Raw genomic sequence first — 26,467 nt, 5'->3', positions numbered from 1 at the left:
GTCTTCTGGTATAACACCAGAGAAAACATAGCAAGTCCTGTTGAACCTGAATGTCATATTGATGGTTAATTTTTTTAAAAAAGTGTAGCCCTGATATTGAACAGGCCATGTTTATATTTAAAATTATACACTGATTTGAAACTGATCTGACTGGGAGTAGTGTATTCTTTTTTGCTACGGACCACCCCATCGGGTGGGGGGGTCCCTGGAATGAGGGTCCTTGAAGCTAGGTGGGTAAGGATTCAGCGGTGACAAACAGAAACAAACACAGAGGCAGTTTGAATCTGAGTGTATTTTGCAGCTCTCAAGCAGGGGATTTTATACATTAAAAACCCAAACATTACATCTCTTAGAAACTGTATCAAGTGAAACAATCACAAATACCAACAAAAATCATTTGGCACAGGAAAACACAAAAATCATCCAAGCATTACAACTCTGGAGCTATGTATTCAGTAAATTACAAACAGAACAGGTAACATCATTATTAATATAAATAATCAAAATATAATAATTCTAAAAGGATGTGTTCAGTGGGGCAGTCATCCAAGGCTAGTGACATATTTCCAAGAGCAGGTTAATAAATCTTTATTGTCAGTGCTCTTAGCCGCTGAGCTAACTCTCCAGCCCCATATGGTCAATTATTATTTAACATCTAATGCCTGATTTTTTTTATAGATCTTCAATGCATAAATTTAAACTATTTTAATTCTTTCTAATTAAGGCTTTCTTTACCATATACCAAAATTCACCTTTGATGGCACATGTGTAGCCATATGAAATGTTATTGTTGGGAAAGTTATTATCTATCATAATAGTTTTGTAAATGACTTAAAAAGAAAAGCATTGGTTTTCCCCAGGATAAGTTCGTAGTGACCCCATCTTAAGGGATGGTTTCTTACCCATTATTCTTGCTTAAGATCTTAGCCTAGGCTACCAGGAACATGTAAATAAGAAAAGGAATAAGAGTGAGTTCCAGGACAGCCAGGGCTGCACAGAGAAACCCTGTCTCAAAAGGAAAAAAAAAAAAAAGGAATAAGAGAAAACAAAACAGATAGATTGCCACGAGAACTATGGCTCAATAATTTTTCTCCAGCAAAGAGTTCCACAACCGGTTTCAGGAGGCCTCCCCCTTTTGAGGTCAATCGCCTCAGTCTGTGGAACTTGTCACACAGATCCTACTGGAGGTCGTGTGGCACTTATTTGCTAAATTGAGCAATCCTGATCTTTGCTCTTCTGAGGACAGACAGCTCACATCTTGTAGGAACATGGCTTTGTACAACAGGAACATGGGGACCATGCCTTCAAGAAAATTCAGACATAATGTGGACCCCTCTTCTGGAGTCTCAGTTTTCACCTTCTTGATTATTATTTTTTATTTGTCTTTGAAGAGTCTCACATAGCTCAGGGTAGCCTTTAGTTCAATACATAGCTAAGGCTGGTCTTTAATGGCTCCTCCTGGCTCTACCTTCCTGATGCTGGGATTACAAATGTAAACCACCTTACTGTTTATCTTAAATTATCTATCTATCTATCTATCTATCTATCTATCTATCTATCTATCTATCTATCTATCTATGTGTGTGTGTTTGTGTGCCATAACTTGTGCATGGAGGTCTGAGGATTCTTGTAGAAAGAAGCAGATTCTCTCTTTTTACCATATGGGCTTTGGGAATTGAACTCATGTCATCAGGCTTGGCAGCAAGCCTTTCCCTGCCATCTCATTAGCCCCTGTTTCCTTCTTTAATTGTCTTGGTTTAGTTTTTCCCCTTGTGTTTTTATTTCTAAAACTTATTTTACTTATTTCATATGAGTTAGTGTTTTGTCCGCGTGTATATCTGTTCACCATATGTACGCTTGGTACCAATCTGGTGTTAGATTCCATGGAACTGGCATTACAGACAGCTGTGAGCCACTATGTAGGTACTGGGAATTGAACTGGGATCCTATACAAGAGTAGCAAGTGCTCTTTACCACTGAGCCGCCTCTCTATTATTTTCAAAACAGGGTTTCTCTGTGTAGTCTTGGCTGTCTTGGAACTCTCTCTGTAAACCAGGCTGGCCTTGAACTCAGAGATTCACCTGCCTCTGCCTCTAGAGCGCTGTGGTTAAAGGTATGAGCCACCACTGCCCAGCTGATTTTTATTTTTCTTGAATGAGCATGAACCTATCTTATTTTTAGCCTCAAATTTAGGACCTGACTTGAATTCCTCCAACAGTTTTTGGATTGTGAGCCCTGGTTATTCACAATCAGAGGCAGTGTTGAACACTAATCAGATGTTTCTGTTGGATCCGATTGGTTGGATCACAGACTAAGGAGGTTGAGGGCAGGCTGCTACTCTATGGCTTTGATTTGTAAGGTGCATCTGGTGTTAAACACTGAACCTTGGAGTTGGTCCTCTTTCCATACTCTCATACTGTGTGACAGGAGCAAGTTATTAAACTCCTGTCTACCTCTTTCAAGCTCAGGATGATTTTCATGTCCTCTTAATTTTGTTCTTGGAGGGCTAAGTGAGCCAACACAAGTAAAGAGTTTAAGGAAGCCTTTGTCCAACTATACAAGTTTGTGCCTGTAGTCCCAACCCCTGGGGAGCCTCAGGCAGAAGGATTGAGCCCAAGTATGGGCAGGAGGGTCAATACTCCAAGCTTAGTTTTGGCTACAGAGTGAGTTTGATGGCACCCTGGACTTGATGATACTCTGGGTTAAAGAATCTCTTACAAGGAAAGAAAGCTATATACTATGCTTATGCAGACTGCAGTTTTATGCATTAAACTGGGATGGTGTTTTTTTGTCCACTTAGATCCTCAGACACATGAGGTGTTAGACTAGAATTTTAATTTCAAAGTGAGCTTCCTCCTCTTTTTCTTCCAACAGGGTCTCATTATACGTCCTAGGCTGGCTTCAAACTCCCGACTCTCGGATCTCAGCCTCCCATGTGCTGGTATTATAGGCCTGGAGCTACTACTACATGTGGCCAAAGAGCTGAACTCTTTGTGGCTTTAGGGATGTTTGCTGCCAAGCTAAATGGGTTTTGGAGGTAAGCTAACTTTGTATGTAGAGAAGAGACCCAGAGGAGGCTGTAATCCATCCCAGCCTCCCCCTCCCAGCATGTGTTGATTCTAGCTTGGGCTCCATGGGTGTCCAGATGCCTGATACATTCTCCAGGCCAAGGTATATAAGAACCTGTGGCCTGGGGAGGCGAGGACAGCTGGACAAACAGCTTAGAGGTTGTGGGGTCAGTTCCCTGCCGAGACTTAGTGCTCTTCTAGAGGAGTAGGTGGAGTGCTGAGGATAGTGGGGCTCTCCTGCAAGCACCCTCCCTCTCCAAGTTTGTGCCTAATCCTGCTCTGGGTAAGAATGTCATCTTCAGTTCCTGCTTTTGTCAGGGTTACTATTGCTGTGATTGACACCAGGACCAAAGCAACTTGGGGAGGCAAGGGTTTATTTGCTTCCACTTCCAAATCCTCGTCCATTACTCAAGGAAATCAGGACAGAAACTCAAGCAGGGCAGGGACCTGGAGATAGGGTTGATGCCGAGGCCATGGAGGAGTGAGGAGCTTACAGGTCTACTCTTCATGGTGTGCTCATCCTGCTTTCTTATAGCACCAAAATCCGACAGTTAGAGTGTGGCATCACCCACAGTGGGCTGGGCCCTCACTCATCAATCACTAATTAGGAAAATGCCATCCAAGCTGGTGTACAGCCTGATCTTATGGAGGCATTTTCTTAATTGAGGTTCCCTCCTCTTTAATGACCATAGCTCGTGCTAAGTTGATAGAAAGCTAGCCAGCACAGCTCCTGACCAGTCCCACGTCTGGCAGAGTCTATAAAAGACTCCAGTGGAGACTCCTTGAACTGAACTGTGGCAAGATCCCAAGATTTTCAGATCCAGGGACTGTCCCTTGATGATCTTGTGGTTCATTAAAAATTCAAGAATGGAACTCCTCTGTGCTAAATGGACCACTGCCTTAAACTCTGGTTGTTCTCAGCTCAGTGGGAGGGTGTCAGCTCTGGAAGCCCCTCCAGTCCCCCCGCAGAACCACTTATCACTGGAACTGAGAGCTGTCACTCAGCTGAAAATATCTCCTGACACAGATGAGACTGAGGCTCAGACACGATGATCTGGTGTCTGATGATCGCACAGCAAGCCTCAAACTCAACTCTTTTGACCCTTTTGTTCTCCCTACTGTGTGAATTGCTGTCACATAGGCCAGTTTTTCTGGGATAAGTGCTGACTTCATATAACTACAGTGTGGGACTACATGTGATTTTTATTACTTTGTGACACCTTTCAAATAAATAATTTACAGATCAAAGAAGACACTTTGGCTCAAATTATGTTCTGGAAGCATGGGGTTGAAATGACCCGGAGAGTTCAGAAGACTCCAGCTGCCTGCCATCATCCAAGCCGGAAATTTCAGAGCCAAAGTGAACCTTGTGCCTTGTTCTTGGCTACCCCAGCCAGCAGGTAATAGAAGCCTTTCCAAAACTGCTGTTTAAAAGCTAGATTTGAACTGGGGATGTAGCTCATTGATAGAGTGCCTGCCTAGCATGCAGGAAGTCCTGAATTTGATTCCCAGAACCACATAACATGAGGCATTGTGGCACATAAGCAATCCTAGCACTCAAGATCAGAAGTTTAAGGTCAACCTCAGCTGACTAGTCAGTGAGTTGGAGGCCAAACTGGGCTACACGAGACCCTGTCTCAACAAAACAGCAAACCTCATGAATTAGGTATGAGATCATTTACCTGTGAGGTAACCCAGAAGAGGCTCTGTATTAGGTGGCAATTCACTGAGGCACTTGTCCCTGCTCAGGGACAGACAGAGGGAATAGAGGAGGCAGGAGGAACAGTACCAATGGTGAAGAGGAGGAATAGGGATCTGTGTTTCACCCTGAATCCTGACAGCAACAATGGGAAGAACTTCCTGGGCATCTTTCTTTCCCTCACTCCGTGTCAGCAATGAACATGCTGGAGTGGTGCAGGAAGTGTCATGGCTAGGCCATTTCAGGAGCCATCTTGAATTCTGGAGTGATAATAGATGGGCAGAAGGTAGAGGCCAATAATTCACGCTGAGCCCAGTTCTTTCTCTGGTGGAGATCAAGTGAAGCCAAGGAGAGGCATTGCTGGCCCCATCATCAGCTAATCTCAGGCTCTATGGTTGAAACCCCACCAGCAGATGTCAAGTTCGAAAATGAAACCTGATAACCTCACTGTAAAAGTCAGGTCTCCAAGGTCAGTGTGGCTGATCCTGGCTGGGTACCAGCCCCAAACTGTTTAAAGGTTGGCAAGGAAGACTCCTGCATCCAAACCAAGTGTAAATGGAGTTTCCCATGAGGTTGGGTGACAGGTCAGTGTGAGTGGGGGTTGGGGTGGGTAGCAGCGGGATCTTTCTGCCCTCTCCCTCTCCTCCTGGCTCTTGCTCCTTCTCTCAAACTTAGCCCCACACTGCCTATTTTCTTGACTCTCCTATCCAATAAAGTACTTTTCATTCAAATCCTTGTCTTGGGATCCACTTCTGGGGAAATCTATACCAAGATGCAACTGTAACCACAATTTATTGTTCAATCTGTAGGCTACCAAATACAGGTTTTGGAGCCTCAGAACTGTCTTTTGGGAGGAAGTTATACAAGTTGAGACCCCAAGATAAGTTGTGAGTGAGCCAAATGCATTGAGAGCCCAACAGGGGAAAATTCTAGTGCTGAATGAAAAGCAGGGACAGTTTATGAGCAGAAAGAAGCTGTGTCGAGGCTGGATTTCAGCACGTAAAACCGGAGTGTTAAAATTGAAATGGCTGGGGCAGGTTGGGGCCTGATTCTGGTGTGCCTTGTAAGAGGGTTGAAGTTTTATCCCCGTGAGAAATCACTGAAAGATGGAGGCAGGGTACAGTAAAATCCTTTTATGTTTATTAAGCACCCTCTCAAATCTCTAAATACATACTTGAGAGCAGTCATTAGCTCTGTGGTTGATAATGGGAAGCAATAGAGTAGGTTGGCATGTCCTATATAGTGGCAATAGCCTCTGTTGAGTGCTTGGATGGAACTGATCCAAGCTGAGTGTCCTGGCTCTTTTTTTTTTTTTTTGTCACGTAACACAAGTTAGGAGGAGGGAATCCTAATTGAGAAATCCCTCCATAAGACTGGCATGTAGACAAACCTGTGGGGTATTGGCATGATTAATGATTGACGTGGCAGGACCTGGCCCACTATGGCTGATGCCACCCCTGGGCTGGTGGTGCCAAGAGGAGCAGTCAGTAAGCCGTGTTCCTTCATGACCTCTACTTCAGTTCCTGCCCTGATTTGAGGAGGTGGAACCTGAGCATTGTAAGATGAAATAAACCCTTTTCTCCCGGAGAGGCTTTTAATCATGGTGTTTTACCATAGCAATAGAAACCCTAATATGTAGGGTTCTGGAAGTATTTGATTAGCAGGCCTCGGGAATATAAACCCTTGGAGAGGGTTGAAGTGCTACCCGTGATGATGTTCTACAGTGGCTCTGAGGCAACAATGCCTAGTGAGCATGGAACAAAACCTCCAACTGAGAGCCCAGATAAAACTTTTGTTTTAAGTTGTTTACCTCAGGTACTTTGACATGGTGATAGAAAGCTAACACAGCTTTGCTCTCAGGAAATGGATTAGTGCCTGATGAAATAGCTGGACAGAACCAGCTTTGTAGAGACACAGTATGAAGGTTCTCACCAGTCACTGAATGCCCGATCCCTTGACCCAGGTTGGACTTCCGAGCCTCTACAACTATGAGCAACACAGTTCTGTTATTCAGACAATCCAGCTTGTGGTAGTTTGTTATACCTGCACAAACAGACTAGGACACATGTATGCATTCATAGCAGGCTAGCTTGCATGCAGCTTAGTTCCCATATCTTTATGTTCATATGGTACAGATGGACAAGTGTGTGTGTGTGTGTGTGTGTGTGTGTGTGTGTGTGTGTGTGTGTGTATGTGTATGTGTGTGGTATGTGTGTGTGCTCACATGTCCACATCATGGCCAGCCCTCTTTCCCACGAAGCATGGCCTGAGTTCTTCATTGTGGTTTATTGAAATTTCCCACCAAGGAGAGAGTTTGGGGAAGGTAAGAGGAAACCATTAGAACTGCCAGGGAATCTCAAAGGGAAATGGAGGTGGGACAATGGAGGAAATGGCCAATACAAAGAGGGTAGAGAAAAATGGCAGGGCCTGGGTTGCAGGGAGGATGAGTGCAGGAGTGAGTATGGCTAGGGCTGTGAACAGGCCAGGTCTGGGTTGTGGGCTACGGTGGAGGTGGTGAAGGTAAAACACTTTTGCTGAACTCTCAGAAGTCTTTGTTCTGAGAGCATGGAGCCAGCTGGGGCTCCACCCAACCCCTAAGGTGCTCGAATAGCCTTGGAAGGGCCCTGCTTGGGATCAGTCTCTGGAAGGCAGGAAAGAGGATTCTGTTGTTCTTAGCTAGGGTCCACCAGTCTTCAGCGGGATTGTCTGGGATGCCTTTTCTGCTTCTGGCTCCTGCTTTGTTTTCTTGGTTTGCTGGTACCTAGGGACAAAGAGTTTAGTAAAAACCTGGCGCTCTGGCCTGTTTGCTCAAAGGGGAGACATGTGTGCCAGAGGCAAAGAGCTCACCAGTCTTGTATGTCCTCGATAGTTTCTGGTAAGGGCCGATTGAGGGTCTCAAGCAGAAAGAAGGCAGCACTGCCTCCCAGTAGAGTCATGGTCCCAAAGATGACATTAGGGATGAAGGGCTGCAGTTCTCCCGTGATTTTCACCAGTGGGGCTATCATACTTCCCACTCGAGCCCATATGTTACTGATACCCATACCTGTTTGCCTGGGAGGGTTTAGAGACGGGATTGGCAGCCTGTGCCAAAGGCTTTTAAAGGACAGTCTTGGGACCCCTGCATAGAGGGCAGGAGGAGGATTCAGTTCCGTGTGTTAGCCCCTGACCCAGGTGCATCACCTACCTGAGGACTGTAGGGTAGAGCTCACTTGTGTAGAGGAAGAGGCAGCTGAAGGAGCCAGACAGGCATCCCTTCCCAAATACAGCCAGTGCTGTTCTCAAGAGCTGCATTTCTGCATGGGAAGGGGTTAGGGGATGGGCCTTGGTGTTCATAAGCCCCTGAATGTCCTCACTCCTTAGCAGACTTTGCCTTTGTACTTCGGTTGCCCAGAAGCTCACATGAAAAGAAAAAGGTAAGAATCCATCTGCTACTCCTAGTGCTTTGTTATGTAGGTCAATTGAGTTGTTTCCTACAAGAATAACCCGAGTCCTACAGAAAGTAGGGATTTGTTCAAGGCCAACAAAGTGAATTGGAGGAGGGGTCACAAAGCTGGAGTTCACTTTCCAGCTGGTGGCAGCCTCTTCCAGGGGGTCCTAGGGTAACCTCTCACCTGAAGACACAAAGATGAGGGCCAGGATGGCCACTCCTGCCAGGATCAGGAGGAAGCCCTGAGTGATGCGCCGGCCCAGATAACTTATGGAGAGGATTGTGATGAACTTGGCGGGAATGTCAACCCCACCGAAGATGATCTGGAGTATGTAGATGTTGACTCCAAATTCTTCTACTCCCATAGCCAAACTGTAGTAGGCAAAGCCAGTAGCAAACCTGAGAGACAGAGAGGCATTGGTCAGCACCTCCAGCTAAGCTGAGGTCTCTTCCCATCGCCTATGGATTACCAGGATGAAAATTAGTTTTGTTTATTGTGGTATCTATAACTGATTCATTCACACTGCTTGAGTACAGTTGTGAGATTGTGTCTGAGCTAAAGTGCTGGGATTGATTGGTCATGTCTGGCATTGTCTAAGGTATTCATGGCGAAGTTGCCCAAGATTGGGTTCATAGAGTAACAGGACTGGAGATATTTTCAGAAACCAGAGGAGGCAGGAAATGATCTGTTTTTGTTCAGTAGAAGTAGAACATCCAAAGGCAAAGGTGAGAGTCAAGCTGTAAACAGTGATCAGGTAACTCCCCTTTCTTCTTTCAGAATTATGGTAAAGTGCAGGACAAATTTAATCCTGGGGACGACTAGGATGGAAAATGGTTTCACAACCGGGTCACAAAAAGAATTTGGGGAAGATGTAGAATCAGTCAGAAGAGGAAACTTGGGAGACACATAATTGCTTCTTGTAAGTCAGCAGTCTGCAGGGTCATCTCTGCTCTGTGTGGTTCCAGATAGGCTAGAGAGCTTTAGTGACAGAGAGGCTGACTGTGGGGAAAGTTTTGTCCCCGGAATGTGCACTGAAGGATCTAGAGCACATGTCCTGTGTGGCATAGTGCTACCTCAGAGGGAGGCAGACTCTCTCAGCTGAATGTGGGGCTTCTGGGATGGAAGCTGGCCTTAGCAGCCCTAGGAGGCATTCTCTTGATTTCTTTTGCAGGCACCGTAGGCTTTGCCCTGATGGATACCTCCTTGTTCATCAGCCCTGTGCAGGGCATGATAGGAAGAGGTGGCAGGTTACCAGGCCAGAGAGAGACAGAAGGTCACACGGCGCAGGATGGACACTCGGAACAAGTCAGATAAGCCATATTTGACCTTGGCTGAGGTGATGTCCTTCTGCAAGTTGAACTTCAGCTCCTTTGGACATAGGAGAAGGATGGGTACTATTAGTGGGCCTTGCTGGTGGAAGGAAAGGAGATTCAAGTCTAGTTCTTCTAGAAGATTCATTGGGGGAGCAGATGGGATATAGCTCTAAGCCAAGGAAACAGGCAAGAGAGGCAGATACATGGTTCTGCCTCAGCTACACCCCCTCCCCACCTACCTCCACAGTGAGCTTTTCCCCTTCCTCCTTCTTGCCGTTGAAGGTAGCCACACGTTGGAGTGTCTTCAGAGCCTTTGAGAATTTTCCAGACAGAACCAGCCAGCGTATGGACTCTGGTACCCACCTGGGGGCCAGAGTCAAAACAGAGTGGCTCCTGTTCCAGAGTCCCTTCTGCATCTGGGGTCGTGGAATAGGAGGCTGCAAGAACCTCAGGTGGCTAAAGCACTTTCTGTGGAGCTTCACATTGGCCCATCTTTGTCCCTGGGCTTCCTCTCCTTAGGACAAAATGTAGCACACTTTCCCCTTAACTTGTAAAAAGCCTTCCTCTGCCTTCAACCAAGGTTTCTTGATGTTGGATGTGGATGTCTTTGGTCTGGATTCTTTCAGGGCCTTTGGAGGATGGACCTGGCCTCAGACCCGTGCTCCCAGCTTTCTGAGTCTGTCTCTCATGCACTTCCAGCTTGTTTCTGCCTTGACAGTCCTATGAGCCTGCTCTCACCAAGATTGTGAAGGAATTCCTCTCATGACTCATGGCTGAGCCCAGGATCCTAGCCTTGTCTCCTTGAGAATGACAGTCAGACATAAGGGCTCCCAGCTAACAAATCTTCCTATAGGTCAATCCCATAATACTTAGGGTAATCGGCAGTGTCATCCTCATCTTACATAGAAAACTCTTGGTCCTCAGAGTGGTTGAGACCTGCCCCAAGTCACAGGGTAAGGGGCACTGAGCTCTCAACTGTACTCTGCGGACGACCTGCCGATTCTGTCTCCTGACTGCTCGAAGACCAGGTTGTGTACATGTTTCTGCCCCCCACCCCCACTCGAGTCCCATCTTCCCTCTGACTTTCAGAGTGCCATTCGTCTCTGACAGGTCTATGCTTATTTCATAGGTAAAGTTCCATCTCAAGTCTGTACTTTTCTATGCCACCTTCCCTGAGTTGAAGTTTTCTCATCTTTGAATAGGGACAATAATACTCCCATCAAACAGAGATGCCAGAAAGATCAGAGATAAGATTAATTACTGTCAAGAATGGAGTCTTATGTATACTTTAGAAATAGTTACTCAAAAGTTTCACAGCTTTTCCTTGGAATGCTTGTGGCTTCTGGAACTTCAGTAGTAAGTTAGACTGACTAATTTTCTATTTTTCTGTATGGCTTGGGGTTGAGCCGGTTAATAAGGAGTTCTCTGCCTCCTCTGGATCTCCCACCAAACCACCTCAATTTTCAGAGATTTTCAAGTTGAGACTCTACTTTGGGTATTCTTTTGTACTTTAAATCTGAAAATGTCCCAGTTCTGTAGATACTTCTTTTAAAATGTCTTTTACATTTCTTCCCCAGAATCCTCTACACAGCCCCCCCCCCACTTCTGTCCTTAGCTTCACCATGTGGGTCCGTATGTTTGGACCATATTTTTCCTTCACAAATAGAACTTAGGCCAGGCCTGTCATACCCATAGACACCTTCTATGCTTTTCCATCCTCCTCCATGTGAAGCTGAGGCTTCCCTGGCTTTCTGTGCTCATTCTGGACCAGTCCTCTCTCATCCATCTCAACTCATGCCCCTTCTTTAGCTGCAGGAAGCCCCCAGTGCTCCCCGCACTTGTTCTTCTGTTCAGTGTGCTTCAGCACATGTAACCCTGCAACCCTGGAGGGCCTTCCTTGACTCTAGCACATGGGAGCTGGGAATAAATGGGGTTGGATACCCAGGTTAGGCATGGAACCCTTATTTATCCCCCCCAGATGGAATTGGGGGTAGAGGGGAGCATCAGAGAGCCACATACCAGGACAACAAGGAGAAGATGAAGAAGGCAGCAGACACGGACAACTGTAGCCAGCGCCACTGAGGAACGGCATAGGCCAGGCCAGGCAGAATGAATTGACCAATGGTGTAGCAGTACCCAATAGTTGTTGATGAGATGGCCCGCGTGGAGGTGGGTACCCATTCCACATCTGTGGGAGGAGCCCAAGGACCAAATTAGGGTCTTGTCAGGTCCCAGCACCTCTCTGTGAAGTGGTATCAGCTTCTCCCTCCCAGTAGCTACCTGCCCTCATCTGCTCCCAAGTGTTCAATTATCACCATTTTGTAGATACTGCACTTGAAACCCAAGGACACAGGACACAAACCTGGGCCTCTCTCCTCCCTAGTTCATTTTTAATGTCTTTCTACTGGAAAGTGACTTCCCTTGCTTTGTGCCTCATCTGTCACTCACTTCTGTGTATGTGCTGCATAGGCTCAGATAAAGTACCCAGACCCAAGGCAAGTCTTATAGCTCCATAGCTGCTGACACTATTTTGTGGTTGTTGTTAAATTCAGAAGGATCTTGAGAAACCAAAGGTAGGGTCTCTGGGTTGACTCAAACCTACTCTCTCAGCTTTTGGCTGGTGCTCCCCAAACCCTTGCTCCTCAGGCTCCCACTGTGGCTCACTCAAGATAATGGTGCTCAGAGAAATGCCCGAGATGCTGCAGCCACACAGGAATCGGAAGATCATATAGACAGTGAGGCTGGGGCTGAAGGCAGCACTGGAGCCACTGGCTGCCAGCAAGAGATAGCTCCAGGTCAGGATGGGCTTGCGGCCAAACCTGCAGCTCAGAAGAGAAGAAGGGCCAGGTTAACCCTGTGTATCTGCCAGATTGAGTGACTTTGCAGGCTTTGGGGCAAAGGGCTGAAGACAACCCTCAAGCCCTCTTCAAGGACCAGGTGGAGCATATTACTCCTTTACTAGAGCCTTGCTGGTAATTGCTGTTATTCAACAAGTTTGCAGAAGGAGCATTGAGTTAATGAGTTATTTCTTCCATTTCAGCTTAGCTGACTGAGCAGAGGTCAAAAGACCACATATTTCTAAGCCATCCATCTAGCCTAGGTTTGTACTATGCAGCCACAATACTGTGTTTAAAAACCTGGGTGGAGAGGCCAGATGATTCAAATGAGGACTTTGGGACAAAGAGAAGGCTATGACCTGGCAAGGGAATCGTATCTGCTGATCCTTCTCATCTCCGCAAGCTTTTGCTTCTTTGGTGGGGGTACATGTGTAGAGCAGAGTTGAGAGGGGATGTACATGGGATGTGCTTCTAAGCCTTACCTGTCTGACAGTTCTCCAAACACAGGTCCTCCAACCAGTATACCTGCCATGAAGACTGACTGTGCCATCTCCTTCAGTTTGTTGGAGCCGCATACCAAGTCCCACTGCACAAAAGCAAGTCAGGGTCATCTCGGTTCAGTTGAGTCCAGTCTTTCCAGCCATGCTCGGCCCGAACCCTTCCCCCACTCCCCGCCATATGCATGAACACCTTGTCTTCCTTGAGTGTGGTCTTTGACCCTCAAGCACCAGTTCTTTCTGCTTATGGGGATTCCTTGGGTCCTTGACCTATGGTTGTGTGATGATAACATTAAGTGCGTGTAACTTATTGGGTTTACAAAGGCTGCTTAGCTGCTCTATCCATCTGTCCTTAGCCTCTTCCATGGAAGGTCCATCTATGTGCTGCAGCACCTTTTGCCTCTTTGCCCCATATGCCCAAGGCTAGTCCCTCTACCTGCATACTTGACCTCAACTCTCTTCATCTTAAGGTCCAATCTTCTGGTCCCTCCTTCCCTCCCTCCCTTTCTCCTCCTTGCATCTCCATCAGTTTTCTGCATTAGTTTTTCTGTCTAAACTCTCTCAAATTCTCTTGCCACCACCCAGCCTCCTCTTTACACAGTTCTCAGTTTTGCCCTGACCAATACACTGAAGCTGTGCTCACCAAAGCTACCATAGCTTCTTTGTCATGCATGCCACAGACCTTCTGCATCCTGACCTGACCTGGCCCTTGGCAACTTCCCTCCACCTCCCTCCTTTTTCTTCTTGCTTTTTGCCTCCCCATCCCTGGCTCCTTTTTTCTTGGCTAGCCTGTCTAGCTTCTCCAGGACTCCCTCTGGATCCTTCTCTCCATCTGCTTTTACTAGACAATGTCAGCTATTTCTAAGGCTTAGATTACGCTTTATATTAAAGAGCCCAAATCAATTTCTACAGCACATCCTCTCTTCCGGCCTTTAGACGTCTGTGGTGTACTTGAAAACACTACCTGGATCACATCCCATAAACATCTCAGACTTAACAGGATGTGTTGTTTCACTCTTCGTAAGGTTCCAAACACACCAAATAGCAACCCTGTCCTTTAAAAATATTTGTTTTTGCAATTTACCCGACTTTGAATCCATGAAGTCACAATTATGTTACATATGTGGAGCCCACTGCCATGTTTTTGATATATATGGAATGAATACCTAGTGCTAAAGAAAACTATCCATCCCGTTTCTTAACTCATATTTTTGTGCTGATAACATTTAAAGTTTCTTCTTTTAGTTTTTATATTCAATCCATTGTAACATCATTGTGCAATAGAACTCAAAGCTTATTCTGCTCATTCAGCTACAATGTGTAGGGCTGGAGAGATGGCTCAGGGGTTAAGAGCACTGACTGCACTTCCAGAGGTCCTGAGTTCAATTCCCAGCAACTACATGGTGGCTCACAACCATCTGTAATGGAATCCCATGCCCTCTTCTGGTGTGTCTGAAGATAGTGACAGTGTACTCACATGCATAAAATAAGTAAACCTTAAAAAAAAAGTAAAAGAAAAAGAAAACAGCTACAAGTAGTTGATATGTAGAATGGTGCCCATTCTACACCAATGTCTTCAGTCCCCAGCCTCTGACAGATATGGTTCTCTACTCAGAAGAATACTCTTTTTTAGATTCCACATAGGCTTGTCATACCTATGCTGGTGTACCTCTTTTGACTCCTCCCCCTCTCTCCCATTCTGTAGAGGACATGGTGTCTTTGTGCTCACAGATAAGCACTAGAGAAACCAGGAATGTTAAACACTCAGGGTTATCTCTTCAAAGAAAGACATATAGAATCTGTTTTCCACCCAAAGGCTGAGAATGTATGTAGTTGATAACCTGGTGACGTGTGCTATCTCTAGGGCCAGGCCACGCCTGATTTCCCCAGACACTTGGGCTTGTTTCACTCCTTCTCAGACCAGTGGTTCTCAACATGTGGGTCACGACCCCCTTTGTGGGTCAAAGGAGATCCTTTTACAGGGGTCGTATAGCAGATATGCTGCATATCAGATTTTTACATTACAAATCATAACAGTAGCAAAATTACAGTTATAAAGCAGCAACAAAATAATTTTATGGTGGGGGTACACCACAACACAAGGAACTGTATTAAAGGACATCTGGGAACCACTTGAACCTTGTCTTGAGCATTGTCTCTCAATCTTTAGAACCCACTTTTATGGAAGAAATTACATGTATTAGGCAAAGAGTTTAGATGTAATCATTACTTAATCTTTATTGTACATACAAGGTTGAATTAATTGTCACCAGAAAAATTTTCCAAAATTGTACTGTACTTAAAATATGCCTAGAATAAACTGTCTGGGGTCAGACTCTAAAAATTTGAACCAACACCTACCTACTACTGATTTGTGCTGAAGTGGATTTCCTTCTTGCCTAACACAGATCAAAACTCTGCTGGCCCTGTGTTGTCACAGATCCCAATTCCACCCCACAGTCATTTGATCCTTAAGCTTCTAGTATGTGTCATATATATATATATGAGACAGGGTCTCTTTACATAGCCCTGGCTGCACCTGCCTTTGCCTACTGAATGCTGGGATTAAAGGTATGTGCCACCACATCAGTATTTTTGTTTTTGAATCTGTATTTGTCTGTTTTTTAGATTTATTTATTTTATATGTATGAGTGTTTTATCTGCATATGTGAATACACACCATATGTGTGCCTGGTGCCTCCAGAGGTCAGAAGTGGATGTCAGATCCTCTGGAACCAGAGTACATGCTTGTGAACTGCCAGGAGGATGCCAGAAATAGAAACTAGGTCCCTTGCAGGGGCAACAAGTACTCTTAACTGCTGAGCCTGTCCTCCAGCTCCTCTGTTTCATCAGAATTGCCTTGATGTAGGTCTCATCCTCTTGCCCTTGAATAGTGACAGCTGATGTTTACTAAGGGATCACTGTTCTGGGCACTGTTCTGAAAGTAAACTTTTCTATACTTAATTTCATTAATCCTCACAGCATTCATACTATGTTCCCACTTTACAGGGGAGAAGACAGTCTTAGAGCAGAGTACTATGACAAGCTCATGACCAGTCTTCCCTATTCTTTCCCTCAGGACATGAATGGCTTTTAGGTTTCTACTGTGCTAAGAATATTTTCTGGTTTCCTCTGGTTGGCTAGGTAAAGACACTCTCTCCCCTGCTGAGAGGTGTCTAAGGGCTGCTATGCTTTGGCCTGGGAACCTGTCTGCTCTAATCTCCTGCTAATCCCAGCACACATTTTTCACTCCCGACATCCTGAATTACTTGGGTAATGAAGTGAGGAATGTTCTCCACAAATGCCTTCCAAGAGTGTTCTGGAAGTAAAGTGTGGGGAGGGACCACGGAGCCAAAGGAGATTTTTTTTCTACCTGGAAAGTGAGGCAGGAGGGATGTGGATGAGGACTTCAGGTCTTCCAACTAGCTTCAGGTGAGCCAACAAGTCCAGTAATACCAGCAGACATTTTTAACAGGGAAGGGGGTCTACATGGTATGTTGTGAAGGCAAAGGGGGAAACAGAGTATATCAGGAGGTGACAGCATACAGGAGGGAGAGAAGCATGGTGGGGTGTCTAGAGAGGCTTCGGCTACTGTATGACATTCTGTCTTAAGCTTTTCAGGAAAATTTAAAGAGAAGACCTGCTGGTTAAATATTAAAAATAAAGTGAACTGCAATTATACTGTAAACTGCTTTCAGAGATTTCATCGGTGACAAAACTCATCAGAAGCAAAAAATGTGGCTGTCACTGCCCTGCAGAGCAGCACAAACCGTGGGGTGCAGATCTAAGAACTACAGCCATTGTGGGTTGATTGGGTTCCCTCAAAGAATACACCGAAGCTCTAGCCTCCTAGAATGGAAATGAAGTTGTTTAGATGTAAGTAGCTGAGTTACAGTGAGGTCATCATACTGGGCATGGTGGACCCTTGTAGGAAGAAAAGGACAGGCAGGGCAGGATGGAGGCAGAGCTTAGAGTGATGGACACTCAAGCCAAGTAATGCTGAGGCTTGTCGCTAGAAGAGATAAGGGAGGATTCTTTGTAGAGAACATACTGATGTTGTGGGCTTTGGAATTCTAGTCTCCAAATCTGTGAGATAATAAAATCTGTGTTGTTTTAAGCTACCCGATCTGGGGGATTTTTATGGAAATGAATAAACTGGTTCTGCTGTGTGTGAAACATCTACTGGCTTGGTAGGCAGTGATGAGAAAGGAATTGGGGATAGATGAGGGAAGCAGGTGTGGAGCAAACAGGGTGGGTTTTTTTAAAGGCACCCCATGTTTCTGAGAGAGGAAGATTTTAGAGAGCATCCTGGATGCTTTCTGTGGGACTTCCTGTGCAAAGCCCCTGAGAGGGTCCTGCTATAGCCTGTAGCAGAAGGCTTGAATATTCAAGACACCAGGAATGGTTTCTGAGCAGCCTTTGACTGGGACTCCAAAGGCTGGGGCAGCCCTTGGATTTAACCATGTTTTACCCCGAGTCTATAAGAACAAATGATTCCTTTGCTGTTTTCCATGTGTTAGAATCCCCTTACTCAGGAATGTTGCCTGTCCTTTGATAATCTTTTCTGAGTATCAGGGGCTTCTCTGGGTGATCAATTCATGTGTGAGAGGAATGTCTGAAAAGTCTGACTCCTAGTGTAGCTAAAGTGCTCCTTGTCTCTTGCCATCAGGGTACATGCTATGAAGCATCTTAGCTGCTCATCTGCTTGTCTTCCTCTCCTATCTTCTGTAGCCTCTTGGAGGCAGAAGACATCTCACTTTACTTTTTAATCCCTGGCAACTAGCAGAAGCGTTGGTTATAATACATGCTAGTATTTGTTTAATGAATAATGAATGAACAGATAAGCAGGGCTTTGCTATTATACATATTTTTACTGATGAGCCCCAGAGAGGGAAAGGTAACATGCTAATTGGAGGAAACCAGACATTAGCTTATTAGTGCTTCTGTTCTGCCCTGGGCGAGACCTAGGTTTGTAATTCCCATCAGCTCCTGTCTGTTCCTTCTTGCTCACTCCTCATAGCCTAGTCCTATATTAGATTTCTTTCCCCAGTCTTATAGTATAACTAAGGCCTAAGGAGCTGGTTCCAGAAGAAAAGGACAGAAACCTCAGCCTTGTCTTCCCATGTGGCCTAGTCTAGCAGGAAGATGTTAGGGAGGAAAGACAAGGGCTACTCTGCTCAGGAGGCAGCTTTGCAAGCCATGGAGGAACAACATTACAAAGCTGGTGCTGCTAAGACCCAATTTTCACAAAGAACCTGTGGCTCCCATGAAAGATAGCTTGGTTCATTTCAAGGCAGTGACTCAAGCTCAGGTCTTCAAGATCTACTGATGTCCTCAACCAGGACCACAACTCCCAGATGCCAGAAAGAAGGCTTAAACATGAGAGTTGTTGTTCTGTGAGATAGCATAGCTAACTGTGACATTGTGTTAAAGGTCAGAGCTCGCTGGGCTGGCTGGTCAAGGTCCAAAGATACAGGTTTAGGAGTTAGTGGAGCAAGAAGAGTGGCCAGGAAGCCCTTCAGAAGTAAGCAGACTGGATGATAGTCACCACAAGCCATTCAGGAGGCAGCCTATAACCCAACAAATTGTGTTGCTTACGAGATGTGTATTTTGGGATAAATTGTGTGTGTGTGTGCTTGTGTGTCTGTGCACATACACCAGTGCACACTTATATGGGTGTACGTGATTGTGTGTGTGTGTGCATGTGTGTGTACAGATACATGTGAAAGCCAGAGGTATTTTCTCTGATTGCTCTCCGCCAATTTTTTTTTTTTTTTGAGACAGGGCTTTTTATTGAATATGGAACTTGCTGCTCAGCTAAGTCAGCTGATACTTAAGTCTTAGGGAAGCCTCCTGTCTCTTCTTCCCCAGTGCTGGGATTTCAGACTAGAACTGCTACATCCAGCTTTTCTATGATGGTGCTTAGGATGACACTCAGGTCCTCATGCTTATGTGGCAAGCACTTCACTGAGTGAGCCGTACGTATCTCCAGCCCTGGAACAGATATTTAACTTCTATGTGGTCAGAGTCTTTAGCTGTATCTGTAGGTACCTGGTGCCTACTTCTTGGATCTGTGAATGATTTAAAGAATGAAGAACGGGCTGGAGAGATGGCTCAGCGGTTAAGAGCACTGACTGCTGTTCCAGAGGTCCTGAGTTCAATTTCCAACAACCACAAGGTGGCTCACAACCATCTGCTGTGGGATCTGATATCCTCTTCTGGTGTGTCTAAAGAGAGCAACAGTGTACTCATATACATATTTTTTTTTAAAAAAAAGAATGAAGAACACTTAGCCCTAAATCTGGAAGACACTGTGCACTCAACTTATTGTTGTTGTTTTTATTAATTATTATTATTGTTTTTGTCATATGTCCAATGTCATGTGACATATGATGTAATAGGTAGAACATGATTCTGGAGTCAGGTTCTCCTGGCCCACCATCACAGCTGTGTAGGTTCCCATTTGGATCTGAGCCTGGCGCCATTTCCTATAGAATGGTAAGGATAATACCTGACTTGCTCACAGGGAAAAGTGTAGAAAGCAAAGCAGTAGCTCTGGGGCCTGGATACAGTAGGTGTCCACCAAGTGAGCTCTTGAATTTTGGGAATTACAGGATTGTTCTAGGCACCCTCCTGCGCAGATGATCAGGCGCTTTTAACATAGTGGCTGTCACCGGGGTCAGGCCGGCCAGAATGTAGCCAGAGCAAAATCCCAAGTCCTTACTAGGGAGTTAGATCAGAGGCTGAGAAAGAGGTAGAAAAAGATGGTACCTGAAGCAGGGTGGCAAGCAGCCAGTGGGGATGTGAAGCAGGACTGGGGCTGAACACAAGAGACAAATGGATAAATGTCCTGAATTTGAGTGTTCGGTGAGAAGGATGGGGGAGGTCAGAGGTGGTTGACCAGGGGCCCTGCAAGGGTTCTCCCTGGGGTAGAGATCATGGGCTTCTTATGGCTCTGGCAGCAGGACAGGAAGGTACAAGGTCCACAGAGGAAGGCCAGGGGCTTAGAAGGGGGCACTCTGCTCATTTGAGGCAGGGCTTAGGTCCAGAGGGCTGCCAGCTGAGCTTCAGTGTATGTGAGTTGTACTCCAGGGAATCTAGGGCTCAGCATCCAGGCTCTCGTGCCTTCAAGATGTAAAAGAAAGGTCTTTGTTTCCCCCTGATGTCCTAGTTAAAGCTCCTGAGAAGTCCTGATCACCTCTCTCACATGGGAGGCAGAACTCCACTCTACCCTACCCTACCCTAAGCACACAGAAACTGTATTTGCCATAGCTGAATGAACAGAAGACCAGAGTGCCCTGAGTCTGTTCTTCTAGTTGGGCTTGTCCGTTAATGTTCCAGTGGGTGTGGAGAACACAGACCCTTCTTATAGGCTTGCCATAGCAGCGTCCTCAGGGAATTACAGCTTAATGCAGAGCTAAATGAGGTCTGACACGGAGAAGGGTGCAGCCACCCTGAAAATTTGCTGATCCCTTGCATTGTGCAGATTTATATGATCTCAAGGAATGGAATGGTGACTGGAAATTCAGCTGGCACAGGCGTGAACTGAAGCCTGACTGGGTATGAGGCCCCCTAACCTCTGCTCTTGGCATGGCTCTCAGGAGCCCACCTGAGGAGTGACCTGGAAAGGAAGTTGTTTCCCAGTGGTCAGCAGTGTCTCTGTAGATGCAGCTGGAGCTTATCCAGCTTATTTAGCATTGTTTAAGCACTTACTGAATACCTAGTCCTGTGATGGCAAAGAGATACTGTCCCTGTCCTGGAGGAGTTACTATAGGGTGAGTTTGAACATCTGTGGACAAGTCAGACCACCCAGTTCCCTCAGCGGGGTGCAGAGTGGACAGTGAATCTCATGGGTTACGGATGGATCCTGGTAGTGTTAGGAAGCATGGCCTCTGGAGTCCTACTTTAGAGACTTGAATTCTCTGCTTAACCCTGTGTAAATGTGGCCCTTTGGCTAGTGATCTGTCTTTCTGTTTCCTCATCTATGCAAACAGGATAATCAAGGTGGAAGTCGGAGGGCTGTGAGGATTTAAATGAATTCATGTGTGCAGCTATTCCAATCTGCTATCTAGGAACTCACACACCATGTTTCTGCTGAGACCTTCTCATTTTTCCTTGTAAGCCTGCCCTTTTCTTTCTTCAGTTCTTCCTTCTCTACTTCCTCCCCACTCCCAGGACAGGATTTTCCTGTATATTCCAGGGTGACCTGGAAGTATGTAGCCTAGGCTGCCTCAGTCTCCCGCCTGCGGCACCATGCCCACCTTTCCTTTAGGCTGTTTATTCCTTGGGTTCTATGTTTCTTGAAGTGATGGAAGGTGCCCTTTATTCTTTTTCATGGCATAGCAAGTCATGCATCCATTGGGAAACTTATGGACATGCCTTCGTTTCCTATCTCTCTTTACCATCCACATCTGGTTAGCCACCAGGTCCCACAGAGTCCAACTCCCTATTCTCTGTTGTCAAAACCCGCCATTCCATCGACCTGCTACCTCCATCCTGGAGCTACTCTACTGCTAGACTAAAACTCTCTACAGGCCAGTCTCTGTCCCACAAAGTGAGGCTCTTCACAAGGTCACCTGAACCTGCCACACTCTTTCTTAAAGATTACTGTATCCATGGCTCCTCGTCCCCTTCTAGAGAGGCCACATTTTTGCCTTAAAAATCACACCAGGCCCTCTTGTTGCCCTCTCCTGCCTCCATGTCTCTATTATTCAGTCTTTATGTGCTGGTGACTATGCGTTTAACATTCTAAGCTTCATATTCGGGGTGCACTGCCCACTCAGACTCACTTCCTACCTCTCTCTTCTCTTTTATATTCAAAGCAAGCAAAGCTGACTCCAATAAGTCCTCTAGGACCTCCTACCCCTGTGCTGGTTAGAAATCTCCTCGCTGGGTTTTGAGAATCTTAAGATTGTGGAACATTCATTTATTCCTTCCACAAAAATTTATTCCCCCTGCTTTGCAAGGTATTATTCCAGGTGCTGGGGACACAGCAGTGAATCCTGTTTCAGGAAGCGTGCAGATCCCTATGGAGTCCCCGTGTCTGCTCTGATGACAACCATCTGGAAAGCTCATGGCTTCTTTGCCTTTAAGGCCTCAGCATTCTGCACCATAACACCAATGTGCCTGATGTTTTGGATACACCATGATTGGCACAGAGGAGAAAAATAATGGCTGTATCAGGGAAGAGGTATGGTCTAGTAGACATGGATGTAACACATGGGCTCCTCAGAAGCACAGCTCTCATACTTAGATCTAAGCCCACTTACTCACAGTGTGACTTTGAGCAAGCTGGTAAGCTCCCTGGGTTTCAGTCTCCCCATCTGAAAGATGGAGTTTGAATACTAATTACTTTATAGCTGTCAAAAGGTTCAAAACTGTTACCATTTGCCAGACATTTAGAATAGTGTCTGCTCTATAATAAATGCTATATAGAGAACAAATATTTGTTAACTACATGGATAATTATATAGACAGTGTAGATGGTCTTGGATTCAAATCCTACCTCTGCCCACAGAAAAAAGTCAGGGTTAGCCTTTATTTCCTCATCTGTGAAATGGAGATAAAGGGACTGAACTCCTGGGATTTCAGGAAGCTGAGACTCATCGGGTGGCAACTGGTAGTGAAGCAGTGTTTGGATCCTGCACTTGTGGGGATAACAGGTTACCTCTTTATGAAGCCTTCCTGAAATCTTTTGGCTAAAGCTTCCCTTGAACTTTGTACTAAGGGGCATTTTGCTTTAAAATCCAGCTCTGAAACTGAGTGGCACTGAACAGTCACCTCTCTTCCTGGGGTCTGAGCACCTAACCCTCAACAGCAAGAAGACAGCCGTACACATCCATACACCGGAGAGCCCTGCAGAGCACTCAGCACTTGTCAGGCAGGCAGCTGACATTCAGCAAACACCACTTCCAGGTTCCTCATCTTCCTCCTGTCACAGTCTCCTGACTGGCCTGTCAGTTCATTGAAGGATTTGATTTAACTCTAGTTCCTGGAAATGATAGGTAGGAGAATCAGCCACTCCATAGGGTGACTGGGGAGTAAGGTCATACAGACACTTATGTGAGTGACTGACACCCTCTGGATCCACCCAGGAGCCTTCCAACCTTTGCAATGTGAAATCCCTCTGCTACCCAGCCTCCCTGCACCACCCCTCCCCCAGCCCCGCAAAGCTTTGCACAGGATGGAATGCTCCTCTTCTAGTCTAGTTAACCCCTTGCCTGCTGTTCTAATCTCAGCTCCAGGGATGCTTCTTTGAAGTGATTTCATCTCAAGCTACTCTTTTCTTGTCCCTATAACCAGTCCAAGGGTGGAAGATTGCAGCCCAAGGTCACTGCACAGCATGAGGTAACAAGTTATTCCACAAGGCTGTATAACACCCTACTAGGAGGAGAGACTGTACAGCTCAGCATCACTGGAGCTCAATACCACGCTATAGATTGTTGAAGGAATGCTTGGGCATGAACGAATCAAACCACTCAGTTCTTGTGCATTAGCACTGGGATCCTTCCTCTTTGCCCAGTTCCCATTCTTTCAATCCCAGGAAATCTAGGCCCCTGTGTTTTTTCTATCCACAAGTGCTGCACGGTATATGGAAGTACCTAAGGTGAGGTGGAAGGAGAGAGGGTGCCAGACATACCTCTGTCACAATGGTGTCTCTGGTGCTGTTGTAGATCCAGCCATCCAAGCATGGCTCGGTGGCCCCCTGGGTGTCATTGGGAAGACTGGCGTTTGGCAGATGCACGAAGCGGAGACACTTCTCAGGCTTCCCGTTTGGGCCCAAGGGGAGTACCCAGGGCTCTAGAGAGGCGTTGGGGGGCGGGCGACAGTGGTGGTCAGGGGTGGTGGCTGTGAAGATCTGTAGCAAGTTGTGGTTGGCTATTCCGAGGATTGGGAGGGCCAGCAAGGTCACATGCAGGTACTGGAAGGGGCCCATGCTTCCAACACGGTCCAGAATCTCGGAGAAGGTCATGGCACCAGGCAAGATGAACCAAAACTGTAGGCAAGGCATCAGGCCAAGAAGAGGTGTGTGTATGTGTGTGTGAATTGTATGTAGGCCTGTGGAGCATCATAGAATCACATGCATGAAGATGTACCTAGTTACATGTGTAAAGATTTGGGGTTCTGGTGTGTGGATGCATAAAGATGTACACAGTTGCAGAGAGGGATATGGGATACCAGTGTGGATGCAGTGCTATGTGCACATCTAAACTGCACTCTTGAAGGTCATGTGAATGCAGGCATGTGGCCCTGTGCTTATAGGTCGTAGATGTGTAGGCACAGGGCCACATAGTAGGGACCAAAGGTCCAGATTTGGATGTTGGTTGCCCAGGCGGGGTGTGGGTGAGGGTGAGAGAGAGGATAATACACATTTCCGATTGCTTCATGTGGGCTAAGAAGGATCTGCTCAAGCTCCAAGCCTCCTTGCTGTTCCCTGGGGTGAGTCCCCTGTGCTGGAGTATCAGAAGAATCCAAGTAGGTCCCTGAAGGCTTTAGGGGTTTGACCAATTACAGCGTTACAGTGAGGAAGCCTGGCTTTGGGGTGTTCTTGGGTGCTAGACTTGGGGGTCTTCAATCCCGTCTCACCTGGTGGTTGGAGCTGGATTCAGTTGGGCTGGAGCTGGATGCAGCAGTTGCCCGTGCTCTGTCCTAGGGTCCAGCAGCTGCTGTAGTAGGACAGCTCAGCTCTAACAAGCTGTTTGTGTCTCCCCTGGGGTGCCTTATATAAGGCATAAGCTGTTTCCTGGGCTAATGTTTGACTTTCTTTGGAAGATTAACATCCGGCAGGGGGAATGCTGTGCACCCACCAAGCCCAGCTCTCCTGAAAGGGCTGCCTCAGCCAAGGCTGTTGATAGGGTGGAGAGGGGGCTGGGGAGTGGAGTGTGGCTGAGCCTAGAGGCTGCTTGCTGGACAAAGGGCTTAGTGGCTCAGGGCATGTTTCCTAAGCGAGAATCTGGAAAAGGACTCAGGTCTGCGTGTCCAGAGTGCCTCTGAGCTGATGTTCAGAGGACCTGGAGTGGAGAACAACCAGCAAGAGAGGTGCTCCTGCACATGGGAGGCAGCATTCCTGCAATGGATCATCTTTCATACCCGGCTCCTGAGTAGATTCATGGAGAATGTTAGAACACACTCAGACAGAAAGGCCCAAGCACTGGTCCTTATGGTCTCAGAGGTACCGTGCCTTGGGCTCCTGGAAACACCAGGGCCATCCCTGTCTGAGTCTCAAACACAAGTGACCATCTCCCATCTACCTGTGGACTTATGCCACCGGCTGCTCTTTGGCTTCTCTCTGCAGTCCCAATGGCTTTGCTTATTTCTATGAGTACGGTTTAATTACCTAATAATGTGCATTTCTTGTATAAAACAGAAATTCTAACAAGCCAACACAAACTGAATTAAGTACATTCAGTTTCACCCAAGAGCCAGCTTGGGCAGGGAGTCTTGTGGTTTGTGGTTACTTTTCTCCTACAGACATGTCTAAGACAGGGTCTACCAGTCAGCTGGAAACTTGGTTGACACACTTATGGCAGGCCCTACTGATAGGACTGTCAGTTAGGAAACGGAGAAGTTAAGTAACTAGCTTAGGGTCCCCAGCAGGAAGTAGGTCAGGGGTGTGGCTTCAAGTCCATTTCTGCCCTTAAGCATCTAAACACACATACACAGACACACACAGACACACACACAGACACACACACACAGACACACACACACAGACACACACACACACAGACACACACACACACAGACACACACACACACAGACACACACACAGACACACACACACACACACACACACAGACACACACACACAGACACACACACACACAGACACACACACTCTCCCTCTCCCCTTCCTCCGCCTCTTCCTTCCTCCCTTCCTCTCCCCTCCCTCTCTTCTGCTTCTTCCCTCTCCTCTCCTCTTTGAGTGTTTGAGTCAGGATCTCGCTATATAGTTCAGCCTGGCCTTTAAGCCTCACAGCAGTCCTCAAGCTTTAGACTCCTCTCAGTTGCTAGGATCACCAGCATTCACTTGTGCTTCTGGTGTGAACCAGAGTTTTCTATGAAGTCTGCTTCTTTCTTAGCAAAGTTGCTTAACCTGCACTGCCTTTTAAGTCACAACTGGCTTGCTTTTAGCTGACTATTACCATTTCTGGGACCCCCCCCCCCGGAGATGCCCCATTCCACCTGCAATGCAGGGGAGGTGGGGTGGGGTGGGGTGGGCAGGATCAGAGATGGCCCACTTGGGGTTCTCTGTTTTGTCTGGTTGAGGTTTCCTGTCTCCTGGGCCCTTTTCTTAAAGGTGGCATCCAGCCTCCAAGTTAGGCCTGGGATCCTCCTGCTGAAGTGCCTGCCAGCTCTTCCCTCTACCACAAAGCAAGGTCAGATGACAAACCCTGTTCCAGCCCCTCCTCTTCGCTTACCACCTGGACTCAGCAATTATTGATGTTCTCCGAGTGACCTGAGGCAGGGTGAAATCTGGAGTCATCAAAGGAAGATTAAATTATACTCCAAGGCCGCCAAAGGGTTGTTTTAGGAAGGTTTTGACTGGGAGGCTTGCAGCAAGCTGGGCTGCTGCAGCTAACCCCCTGTTCTGGGTGTTCACCCTCACAGAGATGTTCTTTTC

General features: G+C 46.5%; 1 protein-coding gene and 1 long non-coding RNA gene across 7 annotated transcripts in view; one reads left to right on the top strand and one right to left on the bottom strand.

The window, feature by feature from the left end:
• Positions 1 to 7,170, top strand: part of Gm36394 — a 10,807-nt gene extending 3,637 nt beyond the window's left edge. For both annotated transcript variants that reach the window (XR_386536.4, XR_877710.3), the window contains exons 2-3: positions 2,875 to 3,037; positions 4,311 to 7,170. This is a non-coding gene — a long non-coding RNA (predicted gene, 36394). The remainder of the gene's footprint in view (positions 1 to 2,874; positions 3,038 to 4,310) is intronic.
• On the bottom strand, positions 5,886 to 26,467 carry Slc22a8 (solute carrier family 22 (organic anion transporter), member 8). 5 transcript variants are annotated; one of them, NM_031194.5, is made up of 12 exons: positions 26,265 to 26,467; positions 24,429 to 24,508; positions 23,482 to 23,838; positions 12,828 to 12,931; positions 12,173 to 12,327; positions 11,528 to 11,696; positions 9,748 to 9,871; positions 9,448 to 9,563; positions 8,379 to 8,593; positions 7,952 to 8,060; positions 7,615 to 7,818; positions 5,886 to 7,528 (listed from the first exon to the last, which is right to left on the bottom strand). In NM_031194.5, the coding sequence occupies exons 3-12, from the start codon at positions 23,812 to 23,814 to the stop codon at positions 7,444 to 7,446; spliced, it is 1,614 nt and encodes a 537-aa protein (NP_112471.3). In that variant the 5' UTR covers positions 23,815 to 23,838; positions 24,429 to 24,508; positions 26,265 to 26,467; the 3' UTR covers positions 5,886 to 7,443. The 5 variants fall into 5 exon arrangements, with proteins under 5 accessions (NP_112471.3, XP_011245473.1, NP_001158106.1 ...); XM_011247171.1 differs by having other exon boundaries at positions 24,429 to 24,939; positions 26,265 to 26,462; NM_001164634.1 differs by lacking the exon at positions 24,429 to 24,508.

Source organism: Mus musculus, chromosome 19 (assembly GCF_000001635.26).
Source record: "Mus musculus strain C57BL/6J chromosome 19, GRCm38.p6 C57BL/6J".
Lineage (NCBI taxonomy): Eukaryota > Metazoa > Chordata > Mammalia > Rodentia > Muridae > Mus > Mus musculus.
Note: the sequence above shows the minus strand (reverse complement) of the source record. Positions and strands in the feature narration are given on the sequence as shown.